At 38.2% G+C, this 14,227-nt stretch overlaps 1 protein-coding gene across 7 annotated transcripts in view; it reads left to right on the top strand.

Moving 5' to 3' along the window:
* nbeab (neurobeachin b) overlaps window positions 1-14,227 on the top strand; it is a 229,300-nt gene that overhangs the window by 126,547 nt on the left and 88,526 nt on the right. For all 7 annotated transcript variants that reach the window (XM_027999172.1, XM_027999168.1, XM_027999170.1 and 4 more), the window contains 3 exons: window positions 5,125-5,189; window positions 7,480-7,588; window positions 9,883-10,049. In XM_027999172.1, the coding sequence (XP_027854973.1) occupies window positions 5,125-5,189; window positions 7,480-7,588; window positions 9,883-10,049 (341 nt within the window). The remainder of the gene's footprint in view (window positions 1-5,124; window positions 5,190-7,479; window positions 7,589-9,882; window positions 10,050-14,227) is intronic.

Below are 14,227 nucleotides of genomic sequence, written 5' to 3'. Positions count from 1 at the left end.
GGGAGCACTAATCCCAAACCTTCCTTTAAGAAAATGAGCCCCACCTCATGTCCCTGCAAGTGACTGATCACCTCTGAGCTGACCCTCTGAATCCCTTGTTAAGCCCATGTTTTAGAGAAGGTCAGAGCCCTGATGTAGCAGTTACAACAGGAGATATTTAACATACCTTTTGTCAGCCCATCAGTCTTGCATCAGGAGCCCATAAGGAAGCCATTACTTGGTGCCTCTCTGTGGATCCAGACTGCAGGGCCTGAGACTGGAGGAGGTTGATCGCCACTGTGCTCTCTCCGTGGCATCCAAAATCCAAAGCGCTGTGCAGCAGGGAGCTGAGCTCAACCTATGTTATATGGAGGTCATTATTCAGGAGCTTTCCGGAAAAAAAAAAGAAAGTGCTTAGATGGGGCAGCCAGAACTGAAATATTGTTGCTCTTGTGATAGTTTTTGAAGGGCTACTTTTTGTGATGTTTCTTGGTCTGCGAAGTATCTATGGTGAGCTGTCTTTCCAGCTCTAGGATTTATTGCAGATGAAAGCGTCAGCATGCTGTTAAGGGCCTGAGTCCATCCCCCCTTTTAAACAGATAGCATTACTGAGGCTCCAGAGGTTCCTGCCATTAGGGGCTCTGGGGATGAAACCCAGGCTGAGATATTGATCAGACCATGAGACCTTGAAACTGGACTATATAGCTGGGTGTCTACAGCCTTTCAACTAGAGATGAGGTATTACCTCCTAACTCTGCTCTGTTCATAATCAATCTACTTATCTTAGCAACTAATATGATTGAAAAATAATAATGCTGTAATGGCAATTTTTTTCTGCTTCTTTAAGCTGTGGCTCAGGGGAAAGCTAGCTGGTTAAACGCACTGCTTTTCTACATTTTGAAGGGTGATTTGGCAAGACATTGACTCCAGTTTATCAGCTTGTGATTATGTATCTTGCAAGTAATATTTACTCAGTCTCAAACAAGAAAATTAGCACAAAAAGTGAAACAGAAGGAGGGTTTGGCATGTGGAGAAACTGAGTCCATGTTGCACTGAGTAAATACAGCTGTGGTAATGACGCAGGGATACTAGAGATATACATAAAAATTAAGAAGCACATAAAATCCTAATAAGATCACAAAGAGGAAAAAATATATAGGCAAAAAATGTTAACTCAACAAATGCATAAAACAAAACAAGAGTAGGAAATAAAATGACTTAAATTTGTTAAAAAACTAACCTAATGCCACAAAGATTAAAATTAGGTTAAATGAGGAAGAAATATTCAAAATTTCTAAAAGTCAGATAAAATTTCAGAAAAGAGAATTAGCTTGACTTGACTGGCCTTTGTTCTTCACAAAGGTCTTTTCACACGTAGGGGGAGCAATCAGAATATTTTTACTTTGGGCAAAAACATTTTCCAGAAGTCCTGCATAAGTGACTTGGATGACCTACACAAAAAAAAGGCAAACTGACAAAGACCATAAAAGGCTATGAAAATCAGTGAAAGCACCAGATAACCCTTTTCTCACATTTAGACACCTCATGTGTAAGAAACTAAACAGACTTGAACAAATATTTGTATTAATACTTGATTGCAGCTTTTGATAGAGTAAAAAGTATTTTACTTTCAAACATTTACCAGATGCACAAAACTTCATAATAATTTTAGCACTTTTCATGGTCAGATGGCATGTATTGACTCAAAAGGACTTTGGAAAAGGCTCCTAATTAACATCTTTGGGAGCATCTCAGGTGATTCTTAAACAGCGCAGCAGGTTTTTCTGATGCAGGCTGAGCGTTGGCTGACACCTCCTCGACATGCCAGCTTTGACACATTCCTTACATATTTCAGCTTTAATGTTTTAGGACAGCCAGGAGGGCATTTAGCTGACCTTTAGTCCTTCTCTGTTTTGTGGACTGTCAGTTTTATGAATAAATTAGTGCTAATGATCTGCCTTTTCTTATTTATGCATACTAATCATGGCAATCATGGTGTGGCTGGCTTTGTCTGCAGACACGGTGTGTCTCTCCTCAGCCTGGGCAGCTGAATGAAAAGGTCAAGCAGCTCTGTTTTTTGTAACAGCTTAAACATGTACAGGGGTTTAGGGGGTTCTAGAGTGGAGCCACAGAGATTTACTGATGGAAGGCCCCCAGATGTGGAGACTATAACAGAGCAAAGCTGAGCAGATAAAAGCAAAGGCTCCCACATACTGACAGGTTGGATTGAAACACCACAAATACATAAAGCCCTGCTGAATTTCAGGAAGATGAAAGTGGGAGGAGAGTGATTCTTCTAAAGACCTAAAAGCTGTTTACTGGGATGGGAGTTTAGGGATTTTAGGCGATTTTGTTTTTTCTCAAAGCTTAGACCAAAGAATGGCAAAATATATCCTAGTAAAGGCAGACTACGATTGTTCTTTATTGCTGGCAGTTTTTTTACTATTAGTAGATTTTCTGATTTAAATATTCTTTGTAGAGTAAGTTTAATTAGAGTTGCCGCATTCTGGTCAGGCTCTGCAAGGACCGCGTCTTTTTCTTTTAAGGGGGAGCATGTCAGCCCTGATTCACTTCAAATGGGCACCAGACGACTTTTAAAAAAAATCTGCAATCAAAGACAGCCTCTATTGCGAGTTTTTCTCTCTTGTAAAGAGAGGAAAAAAAAGAAGTAGAAAGTCTCTGAAGTGCTATCTCAGCTGTCAACATGCATTCCTTAGACAAGATAGCAAATTTGACTCGCTCACGCCTTTACCTCCACTGACCTGCTGCCACTTTCCTGGCGTCTCCCCGAATGTCACATCTGCCTCGATTTCCGTATTTATTTTTGTCACGTGAGCGCGGTGAGAGGGAAACCTTGGACGTCTGGGCATACATGATCCCTGTCTAAATCAACAACAGCCTACTTCTAGGCAGATACTGTATGTGAAGAAAGGAGGTCATGGAGAACATTTGGAGCCCAGATGCTCAGCAGTTTGTCAGCACCATATCGCTGACTTAAAGCATCATGGGGTCAGACTGTGTAGTCTTGCATGAACCAGAATGTGTCAGTCACGACAACTGTTCACAAAAGCATTTGCCCATACATAATAATGTCAGTGTCACTTATTCTGATATACACAAGGAAGGCTGCTAACCGTGTACAGACAGAGTAAAGAGTTTGTCACTGTTTTGCATCTGTTATATTTTAGATCTGCGAATAATTGCTCCACTTACAGAAGAACATGATTTGTTCTTCTGCCACACTTAAATAGGTTAGAACTGCACACCAATATTAATTTTAGACATAGATCAATAGAAAAAGTAGTTTTCAAGTGATTTCATTCACTAAGGGCAAAAGCGTGACTCTGTAATCACTTGTTTTTAAATCATGAATCACCTTTTCTAAACTACATTCTTTGGAAATCTGAATTGAATTTCATCTCATTACATCCCATAATTACTACCAGACCTGTGGAATCAGGAAGTTGCATAAATATAACTAGTCTAACAGAATTAATTAGACTAAAAGATCCCAAAAGGCAGCACCTCATGCCCTGATGTGAAGGAATTTAAGAATAGATGAGAAACTAATTCAGCAACATCTGTGAGTCTGGAAAGGGTTACTGAGCCATTTTTGGGTCTTTAGTGAAACACAGTAAGTCTGGAGACTGGAGAACCTTTCCTGAAATTTCTGTCCTGGCAAAACTACCTCAAGAGGGCATTGACTATGAGTCTAGTAAGTCATAATAGAACCCAGAATAACATTGGGAGAAACTATAAGCTTCACTTTACTCTGTTAAGGTCAGAATTCATTATTCAAAAATAGGGGAAAAAAACAGCAAAACTGGCGTCCATGGGAGACTTCTCAGGCAAAAAACAAAGCAGAATTTTTGGATGATGTTAGTCCTGTTACATCTGGAGAAAAACTAACAGCGTATCAGAAAATTAACAAAATACCAACAGTTACAAATCTTAGTGGTATTGGGATGGTTTGGTACTACTTTTACTCATGATCTCATCATCACCCACACATTACTGTAGTAATGCAAGGGAGATTTTGGATCTCTACCACAAAGTGCTGAAGAACAGTCAGCCATCAGTTTACAACTTTAAGCTCAAACACACATGAGTTATGTGACAGGACAACACACCAGCAGGTTTACTTCCTAATGGCTCAAAGAAAACAAAATAAAAGTTAGTTAGAAGTGGTCTAGTCGAACTCTGGACTTAATCAGATTGAGGTTCTGTTGCATGATCATGAAATCGTTTGAAAATTACATTTTCCATCAACTCTTGTTATACTAATATAGTATATAGGTATTTTGATGATCTTAAATATTTAAGCATGACAAAATAGCAAAGCACAAAAAATTGCTAGGGGGAAAAATATTCATTGTATTGTGTTTATGGCGATTAAATTACTCTGTGTTGCTGAGCATGAATAGAGAATCTTATCTTTAGATACTCTTGAATTATGTATTTGCTCAAAGCCTTTGGGAACTCAAGGATTTTATTTTTATTTTCTGCCTGCCCCCTCCCTTTTCGTGAACCGCGGCCTTCTCTGTTTTCTCTTTCATTTGCACCTCGGAAAGGTTACAGGAAAGCTGAGTTTCCCACAGTGAAAGGCACACTCTCAAACTGCTTTTTAATCATTTCCAGAGCCTGTTGTGAGACGGCAAGTGCTGGCACTCCAGCCGGGCCGCGGCTCGGATCCGTTCCAGGAGCACACTTCAGGGCTCACTGAGCCTGCTCAGTAATCTGTCACTGTAAGGGACGAAGGAAATGGCTGTATTTAAGCGAGAGGATACAATTTCATCCCACAATTACATCTCTCCTGTGTTTACAGATCTTTTCACAGAGGAAGAAAACGTTGCCTCACATGTGGTGCAGAATTTCAGCTTTTTATAGAAATCACTTTTTTTTCCTCGAAGGATATATCAACTAAATGCTTTCCTTACCCACTTGAATTTCAAGCTATGGGATGTAATCTAAATTATACTTGAAATATGCATTTAAAAAAAAGAAAAGATTTAGTTACATAGTGGATCAAAATAGTACCTCATCATCTACTTTAACATTATAGGATTTGACTTTATAATAGACTTTTACTTTATTGTAATTATGCAATTATGCTGGTTTGAATGACTATCTCTTTTTTTTTTTCAGGAGTGGCAGAACTCCATTCAGAAGAATGCTGGCCTCGCTTTCATTGAGCTAATAAATGAAGGAAGGTAATTCAACCATTCATTTCAAAATAACAAAGCCCAGCAGCAGCAGGTTTTATGTTGACATTTATTATCAAAATGTACAGTTTATCGTTTCTTCTTGGCAGACATAAAGAGGTTGTTAAGCTAAGTGGAGCAGTGGAGCTTAGCCCTAAATCTCTGATGTCTTAGTGAAGACTAAAGGCAAATAAGCTTTTTTACTTGAATTACGAATAACAACACTGCAGAGCATCTCTTGTGTTGTCTACCTCTATTTGTTCATTTCTTCTTACTCCTCTCTTTCCGTGTTTGGGTGTGGCCAGACTCAGAGTTTTCCTGAGCAGATCAGGGGCAGCTCAGCCTCCTTGTCCATCTGTTGACCCATCTGGCCCGTCCTCCTGCATGCCCAGGCTCTAGGCTCGGTCCAAGCAGGTTTCTCTCTGTCCCCTGCTGGCCCTAGAACAAAGAAGTTCAGTTGGTGGGGCCACACGGCGCTGTCCAGGGTGCTGCTGACAGACGCATAATTTTCCAGTCTTACACTAGACTGTGTCCACCTAACCTGCTTAACTAGACAGATCTACAGGAACCGGCTGGTAAATCTGTTTGCTTTGCAAGGTGTGGCTGACACCGATGTTGTTACTGCTGTATTTACAAAGACACATTACGCAAGTAGATGATTTTTTTTTTTTTCTTTTTAAAAACGCAGCTGCCCATATCAAACACTGAAAAGATGCCTTCAATAGGTGGGTTAGATTGTTATTTTATAATCTCATTAGATCTTTTTCAAATATGTCAATTTGAAAAAGTCAGATCTGGAACTTTTTCAGCCGTTTTTTGCGGGAGGTTTTATAGTAACAGAAAAATATCAGTACCTTAATCCATTTATGTCATCTTTTATAAAATGCAGGGATCTGAAATGCATTCCACTCAGTGACAAATCAATACAAACATTAACAATAAAAAGCACCTATACCTTTTCAAAGCTACGAACAAACATAGAAACGTTAGTTGTGAAATCTTCACGTTCAGCTTTTTTCAGGGTTTTTTTTTTGTGTTCTGCTTTTTTATTGTTCCTTATGTGCATGTAGCAAAAATACCTGGTAGATAACTGATATCTATTTTCCATCTCCAACTGGAACTTGTCAACTCACTTTCTCATCTATTCTTGGTTTCGAAACAAAGCTTCACGTTGTCAGCTTCTCTCTTTGAACTGTGAACTCCTGTCTGTTAATGAGTGCTTGTCAACAGTTAAAGAGGCGAGAGCAGCTGATGACTGTAGTCTCCAGATTAATGACTCTCTTTGGGGACAGAAGGCAATAGTAAAATCTGTATGAGGCTCTAGAGAAGAACAAGATCTGTTTTAATTAAAACAAACCTCGCCTAATGGTGTGTGAAATAGGTTATAATCTTCCAACATATCTGCAGTGAATTTATTTGTTGAAGTTTTTTTTTTTAGATGGTACAATTTAAATGTTAAAAGCTGTTACCCAAGGACATCTAGATTAGCTTTCTCAGCTTTGCAGGCACTAGGCGGGTTCTCTGAATATTGTTGTCTTTTTTTCTTTCAAAAGATCAAACTGTGCAGAACAGGGTTCAGTGGTGACTTTTTTTTGTTAATGGTACAGAAGGCTCAATCACTGACTTTCATTGTTGCAGTACAACCAGACAAAAGAGGCCAATTACTTACAGTGTAAGTAATTGGCAGCTATATTCTCACCCCTTCATTGTCCTTTGATATTACAACAATCTTCAGATTAATTTTAAAGTCCCTTTTGGTCTCAAAACTTGTGTCAAATTTTATGTATTCTTTGCATGACTTGTAGCAAACTGTATATGGGACTTCTTATTATCTCCTCGTTAGTATAGTGGTGAGTATCCCCGCCTGTCACACGGGAGACCGGGGTTCGATTCCCTGACGGGGAGTGAAGTTTGTTTCAGGTCCCTCTTGAAAATGAAATCTAGATCTCAACGGGGTTTACCTGATTAAATAAAGGAATTATTATTATTATTATTATTATTATTATTATTATTATTATTATATATATTTCTCTAGTTAATGCTCTCTTTGCTCTGCCTGCCAGTTTAGGTGGATAGTCATATCTTGGTATATTTCAGCTTTGACTTGAAATATGTGTTTCTTGGTCTTCATGATGCAATTTATTTACTAATGTTCTAACAAACTACTGATGCCTTTACAGAACAGCTGTAATAATAGCGAGTTTGAATTTCACACAGGAGTGTTCCATTTGACTATATTTCTCACATTTCCTCATAAATTGCATTTGTAAAAAGTGTCTGTTGCTGTGCAATGTTAAAGGTTGCTGTGCCATGCCATGAAGGACCACATTGTTCGCGTTGCCAACGAGGCTGAATTCATCCTGAACAGACAGCGAGCTGAGGACGTCCACAAACATGCAGAGTTTGAGGTATCAACTTTTATTTCACCTCAAGTTAAATGCCAACATCATCAATGATTTTCATGTAATTGTACCAAAATATGACTTTTATTATTACTGGTTCTTTTCTAAACTACATCTACTTCAAATTATTAGATTTTTTTTTTTTTTGCTGTGAAAGTACAATTTTATTTTGAGCACTTTCTGATGGACACTTAACAAATTCCATTACTGTAAAACAGCTATTCAACTTTACAATCTCAATAATAGTGTTCTTTGTAGGATTGACTCTTCACTGTTACAATTTTTATAGCGTTAGCCAAGCAATATCCAAGCAAGGATATTTTATTACTGGTGACCAGCTAACTCCAGGGATTACTATTAAGAGTTTATTCAACCATTTTCCTCAAATTACATTTGAAATGTAATATAAATGTAAGCTTCGATTAAACACAATATGACAAAAGTTTCTTAGTTGGATAGTAACACTACAAAAAACAGAATTTATTTACAGAGCCTTATAAAAATGTTCATTCCCTTTTAATTTTTCCCACACTTTGCCACGCTACAACCACAAACCTTGATGTATTTATTGGGATTTTATGAGATGAAAAGGAAGAGTTCTTTTCATAGGGGTATTTTTTTCCAAATATACATCAAAATTTCTCATGGATTTGTCTTTAGCCTTGTCCTGCTGTGCGGTTTACATCCTCAGTCCGTAATTTTTGTTCAAGATTGTCCTAAATTTAGCCTCCTCACCAAACTGACCAGCTTTCCAGGCCCAGCTAAAATAAAGCTGGACCAGGGTTTGTTCAGGATGAGCTTGTAGGACAGGAAATACAATTTTAAGTATATCCAAAGGCAACTGGTTGCACTGGGTTACACATTTAGAGTATCCGAGTAAACACAACCGAATAAATTATTTTTCTGTACTTTATTGGTACAAAGTCATCAAAATCATGCACTGTTCTCTTCCCACTTCACATTTTGAAGCATAAATGTCCCAATAAAAAGCATTAACGTTTTAAAGTAACAAAAGCTGTGAAAGTTGTGAATGTAGGTGTGAATACTTTGCAAGACATCAGAATGTAAGCATTTTTGCATCTCTTCAAACCTCAACTCAAACACTTCATTCACCTCTGTTAACGGCGTGTACATGTGAGCGATGACATGTTTCTTATCTTAGAAAAGCAGCCAGCCACAAGCAGCTTTTTTGATATACAGTTCTTGAGGATCCTTGACCCGCTAGATAAACTGGAAGAGACGACTAGATATGCGGTGTCAAGGGAACGGGGGAGGAGAGAAGAAGTGTACCTGGCCCTATCCGTCCTGTCTGCCAACTCTAGACAGCTTACACTTTTCATCTGGCGCTGACATTACTTTATTACCCACTCTCCGTGATTGAAGATTCAGGTTACAGATAAGACATTTTTACAATTAAGCTGGTGTCAAGGAGAAGCGTCATATGCTTTAAAGTGATAAATAATGTTTGATATTTGTCACAGAGTCACGTGGTAATGCAGGGTGACAGGCAGCGATTGAGTTATTTGCTTTATGAGGAATATGTTGAAGTATAGTGTCTGACAGAATTCAAATTTAAAGCAGGAAATTCAATTAACTTCCAGCTTCTGTTAGCAAATTAGATTGTGAATATTAGCAAGAGTCCCCTCAGGGTGGAAGAGTAAGACAATCTTATTTTAGAAGCAAAGACAAGAGCTGTTCTAGTTTACTTTCAACCACCTGGAACCCTTCTATTGCCCCTAAATCAGGAAAATTATTTTACACTAATATACCAATTTATTTTAGATTTATTTTTTTTATTATTTAAGTAGTATTTTAATAGCATTCTTGCTTTAGAAAATGGCTCTATTTCTATATTTTTGCACGATTCCTGTACAGCAAGCCATTTAACTTTTCATATTGTCAATGTAGTTTTGTAAATGGCAATGTACCATATTTTGTGGGACTATTAACATTTTTTCTCTAACAGCAGCATCCATAGCTACCTAGCAGGGAACCTCATCTGTCTGCAGTTTGAGAATGAACTACCTCCATGTGCTCTCTTTGATTTATAACACTCCTCTAAGGGAGCAGAAATACATCTCTCAACTGTCCGCTAATATCTTTATGCACTCAAGTGTGGTGAATGAAGCCATAACATTCCTCATCGTGACAAATTCTCTATTAGGGGAAATATATTATTCTGACTTTTTTCAAATGGAACCTTTTTGAATGGTGTTAGTTCAATGTCAGGCATGGCTTTTTGGGAAAAGACACCGTGCAAACAAGGTTAACACTGTTCTTTTGTTCTTTATGTACATTAGTCCAGCTGTGCACAGTATGCTGCAGACAGGAAAGAAGAAGAGAAGATGTGTGACCACCTGATAAGTGCTGCTAAGCATAGAGATCATGTCACAGCCAATCAACTGAAGCAGAAGATTGTCAACATCCTCACCAACAAGCATGGGGCCTGGGGTATACCATGCCAGAGGTAAGTTTTTACAAGTTAAGTCTTAAACATCTGCCATTGATGTGCGATGTTAGGTCCGATCTTCAGGAGCATCAAAAGTTTCTTGCTTACAGTGATCTTCAGTCGATTGATGGGAGCACCGGTTAATATAATTTTCCCAGGACTTGATAGGGTTAGCAGTTGGGTCAGCAAACGCAATTACAGTGTGGAGTGGCCTAATTCCCAGGGGACAGTTGATTGGCTAGTCATCCTACATACATGGGTGGAAGCAATTTGGGGGTCTGAGGTTTCTTTTTATGTACCATTGTCCAGGTTTTCATTGACATTTTACAAAACAGAGCATATCACCTGGTGGAAGCAGCAGGACTTCCCCATACGAACCCTGATAAAATAACAAGTGGCTCTTCTGCTCTGAAACTTACCTCTGTGTTTTTTCTACATATAATTCAGTGGTGAAAAAATCTAATTATAATCGAAACTTTAAGATTGATCTTATCCATTTAGCCAAAGATTGTATAATTAATCCTGTTGAAATGGCCAGATATATTAGGGGTGCACTGATCAGAAGATTTTGGCTATTTAGCTGATCCTAGTTTATCTGCAAAAACTATGAACAGCACTGAAAAACTGATGAACATTGTAAGTGGTTATTAATTTTCAGATGAGCAACACAACGTCACGCTGTGTGTGTCAGAGATGGAATAGAGCAAAAATTAAATGATTTTATGGTGGACACTTTTTAGCATCTTCTATTATCATTGTCTAACTCTTTTTTCAATAATACGTCTACACTGTAGAATGTTGTTGGCAATGTAATCTGTTTCATGTGTTCACTGACAGATTTTTCTGTTCTGACCATTCAGACACATAGATAAAGCTAAAACCTGTCGAATGTTGATTACAAGCTGACTTTTTGTGTCACTTTCTGACAAGTTTCCATGCAATAGCTGACATGTTTTAGTTGGTTAACGTTGAAGCTCAGCTCACAGTTGTGTGATTGAGATTTTCAGCTATACATACATGCTTATGTGTTTCTGTTCTTTGTGCTAGCACCAGAACAATAGTAGCAAAAAGGAAAGGAATGGCACTTTAACACTTTGCTGAAGCAGGAACTTTGATTTTATTATTCAGTTTGAAGATGCATTGCAGATACCCTGCATTGCTTTTTCTACCTTAAATCAAGTTTACTATATCGAAGTAGCTTTACAGTGTCATTTTGTCTTGGATGTCATAGGTAGATTTTTTTATTCATATTCAAAAGCTATACACTGGCATTGTTTATACTAGTTTGCTAGCATTTGAGTATTTAGGAGAGCGTTCAAATATTACAAATTATTTAAAAATGGTGCCAAAGGAATAATGTAGACAAAATTACATTTATTGTTATGCTAACAATTTGAGAGTAAAATTTTTGCAGTGTCTAAGTGCTTTTTTTTTTTCCTAAATCTGACTAAACCTTAGCAACCCATAAAAATGTGCTGGGTTGAATTTGGGGCTCATGTTCAAATATTTATGGAGCCCCCACCCAGAGGCATAGCATTTGCATTGAAACAAAAGGTTATTGAGCGTGGGTGCATTGTAAATGATACAACAAAACTTCCAACAAATTCAAATTTAATGGTAACCTGCTGGTGAAGAAAAATGATGCAATATGCTCACAAGCTCAAGGCAGTGTTGCAGTTCAGCAGCTTATTCTTATTCACTGCTACATTAACTTTCCCATTTATGCTGCCCTTGTAAAATATAAAGCCCCCAGGCTGTGTGAATGGCTGACGGGGTGGGTGTGCGCGGGGGCGCGTGCGGGTGTGTGTGTAGAACCTTTACTCGGTTATGTTTTCATCCTCATACACAGAAACTGTTTTACCTTTTTATTGCTAAATCCTGTCTGGAGATATGCCAAAGAATATTTATCATTAGCACAGAATATCACAAATTAAATTATTCTTAGGACGGCAACCGAAAGAAACTTGTGACTTGTTTATGTTGCTTATCCACCAGTGTGTGTTTGCAGCTGATCTCATTAGATGGATAAGAATTAGATTAATCTGTTTCGTCTTTTTCTACAGACATTTGCAGGTTGCCTCTTTCTGAGACACTTTATTTTGTGCCGTTCTTATTGCTCCAAACACCATTAGGAAAGTGTGCTGCAGCATAAACGACAACAGGCAGCTACGAGGTAATAATCTGTACAAGCCTTGAAAACAGCTGCTACAGTCATGCGATTAGACTGAAGAAAAGGCAGATCAGACCCTACGGTGGCCTGTTTGATCATACTATATGCTTGCCTGATGATGAATGTTCCCTTGTATAGAGCCAGCATAGAAAAATCAATACTCCTCAAATTGAAACAGTATAGGGTTGTATTGATCCACTGTGCTAAATCAAAATGAGGAGACTTTGATACATCTCTCCAAGACAGCTCTCTGCTCAGTAATGACACACTATCAATTTTAGCTTTACACTGATAAATCAAGTTGAAAATTGGATGTCAGAATTTTTCCCAGCAAGAGAGTGATTTCCTCTGCCCCCTGGTACCCTCTGCTGTTGACCTTTGAACCCCTGCGGCAGATTATAAAGTTCAGACTTATCCGAAGTGAAAGTAGATGTCAAGGCAAGACTGATGAATACACTGAAGGCTAATGTCCGCCTCTTTTTCAACAGAGGACATTAAAGTCGCATTACTATAAATCCTGTCCCTGTAAAAATAAAAGAGAGTCGATTGAATTGCAACTTTATTTGATAGAGTACATATTTTCTGGCATTCTCAAGTACTTTTCCAACACACTAGATAAATTTTATACACACCTGAAACAAACAAACCTCTTCCGTCCCACCTGAGAATCACTGACAGCTGACAGAGGAGCCTCTGCTACCCTCCATGGCAGCCCTTAACCCTACCTGACTAGTCTATTGATTGTCAACATTTCTTCTGTATAATTACTTTTTTGTAGCAAAGGAGAAAGGAAAATGGCAGCACATATTGATCTGTGGCAAGGCAGTGAAACAGCCGTTTCCCTTGACTAACAGCGAGTTTCATCTCTTCCACGTGATGAATGGTAACAATCTGCCCGTGGATAATAACTTTGTGATGGAATGAACCTCTTTACTCACTATGTGCCCAGAGTATTTGGTCTTGCCTGAAAGGGTTATCAATTCTAATAGAACTGAAGTGTCCTACTGCGTGGGGGGTGGGGACCTTTAGAGGGCTTTAAAGCCTCTGAGGGCTTTAGGTCTGATGTCCCTTTTGGGGCAGAAAACAAAGGTCATGGTCTCCGGTTGAGTCTAACAAGATAAACAAACTTTAACTTGGTGATAAAAACGATAGCAGTAACAACATCTAGACAAGTGGGATGTATAATGTTTTCTCACATCTGGACCTGGACCCATCGTGGGCATTTTTCTTAAACAAACAAAGCAAAAGAATCCTCATTTGAAAGCAAATTGAAGCAAAATCATTTTGATGTAGTTTTTCCAACTCTAAATCAAAAATTATTTTTGCTTTAATTTGCTTTCAAATGAGGATTTTTTTTGTTTTTTGCTTTGTCTAGGAAAAAATAACAGAAATCATGTTAGTATCTTAAAGTATTTTGCAAACACCTTTAAACTTCATCCAAATTATGTCTTAGGTTTGAGCAAAATGTTTCAAACGAACACACCACAAAACACCTAAAGGCAAGAAATTTAATGATATCCATCCATCCATCCATTTTCTGTTCACCCTTGTCCCTAATGGGGTCGGGAGGGTTGCTGGTGCCCATCTCCAGCTACGGTCCGGGCGAGAGGCGGGGTACACCCTGGACAGGTCGCCAGTCTGTCGCAGAATTTAATGATATATCCATCTTAAATAAAACGTATCGGTTGTGGTATTTTTGATACAGGTCCTGTATTTACTTAGTCTTGGCTCGATATCAAAATGCGCAGCTTTACACACTTCTATAGAATACATATGTCCCACAACCACAACTGCTTGGCCTTGGATGATGAGTAAGTGAGCCTTATTTTTTCACTAAGACAGCTGTGCCACAGCTTTACCAAGAGACTAAAAGAAAGGTTGCCCATAACCAAAAAAAAAAAATTTCCATACAAGTATGGATTAATATTTAAAACAACACATGATGACTTTTTGTTGTCATGTTTTCCCAAAGAAAAGTTAGTATAAACAAACCTCTCTGAAATGTAATTGAAAATCTATCATTCAA

The sequence above is a fragment of the Xiphophorus couchianus genome, chromosome 18, assembly GCF_001444195.1.
Source record: "Xiphophorus couchianus chromosome 18, X_couchianus-1.0, whole genome shotgun sequence".
Classification (NCBI taxonomy): domain Eukaryota; kingdom Metazoa; phylum Chordata; class Actinopteri; order Cyprinodontiformes; family Poeciliidae; genus Xiphophorus; species Xiphophorus couchianus.
The sequence above is the reverse complement of the archived record's forward strand: the minus strand, read 5'-3'. Positions and strand labels throughout refer to the sequence as shown.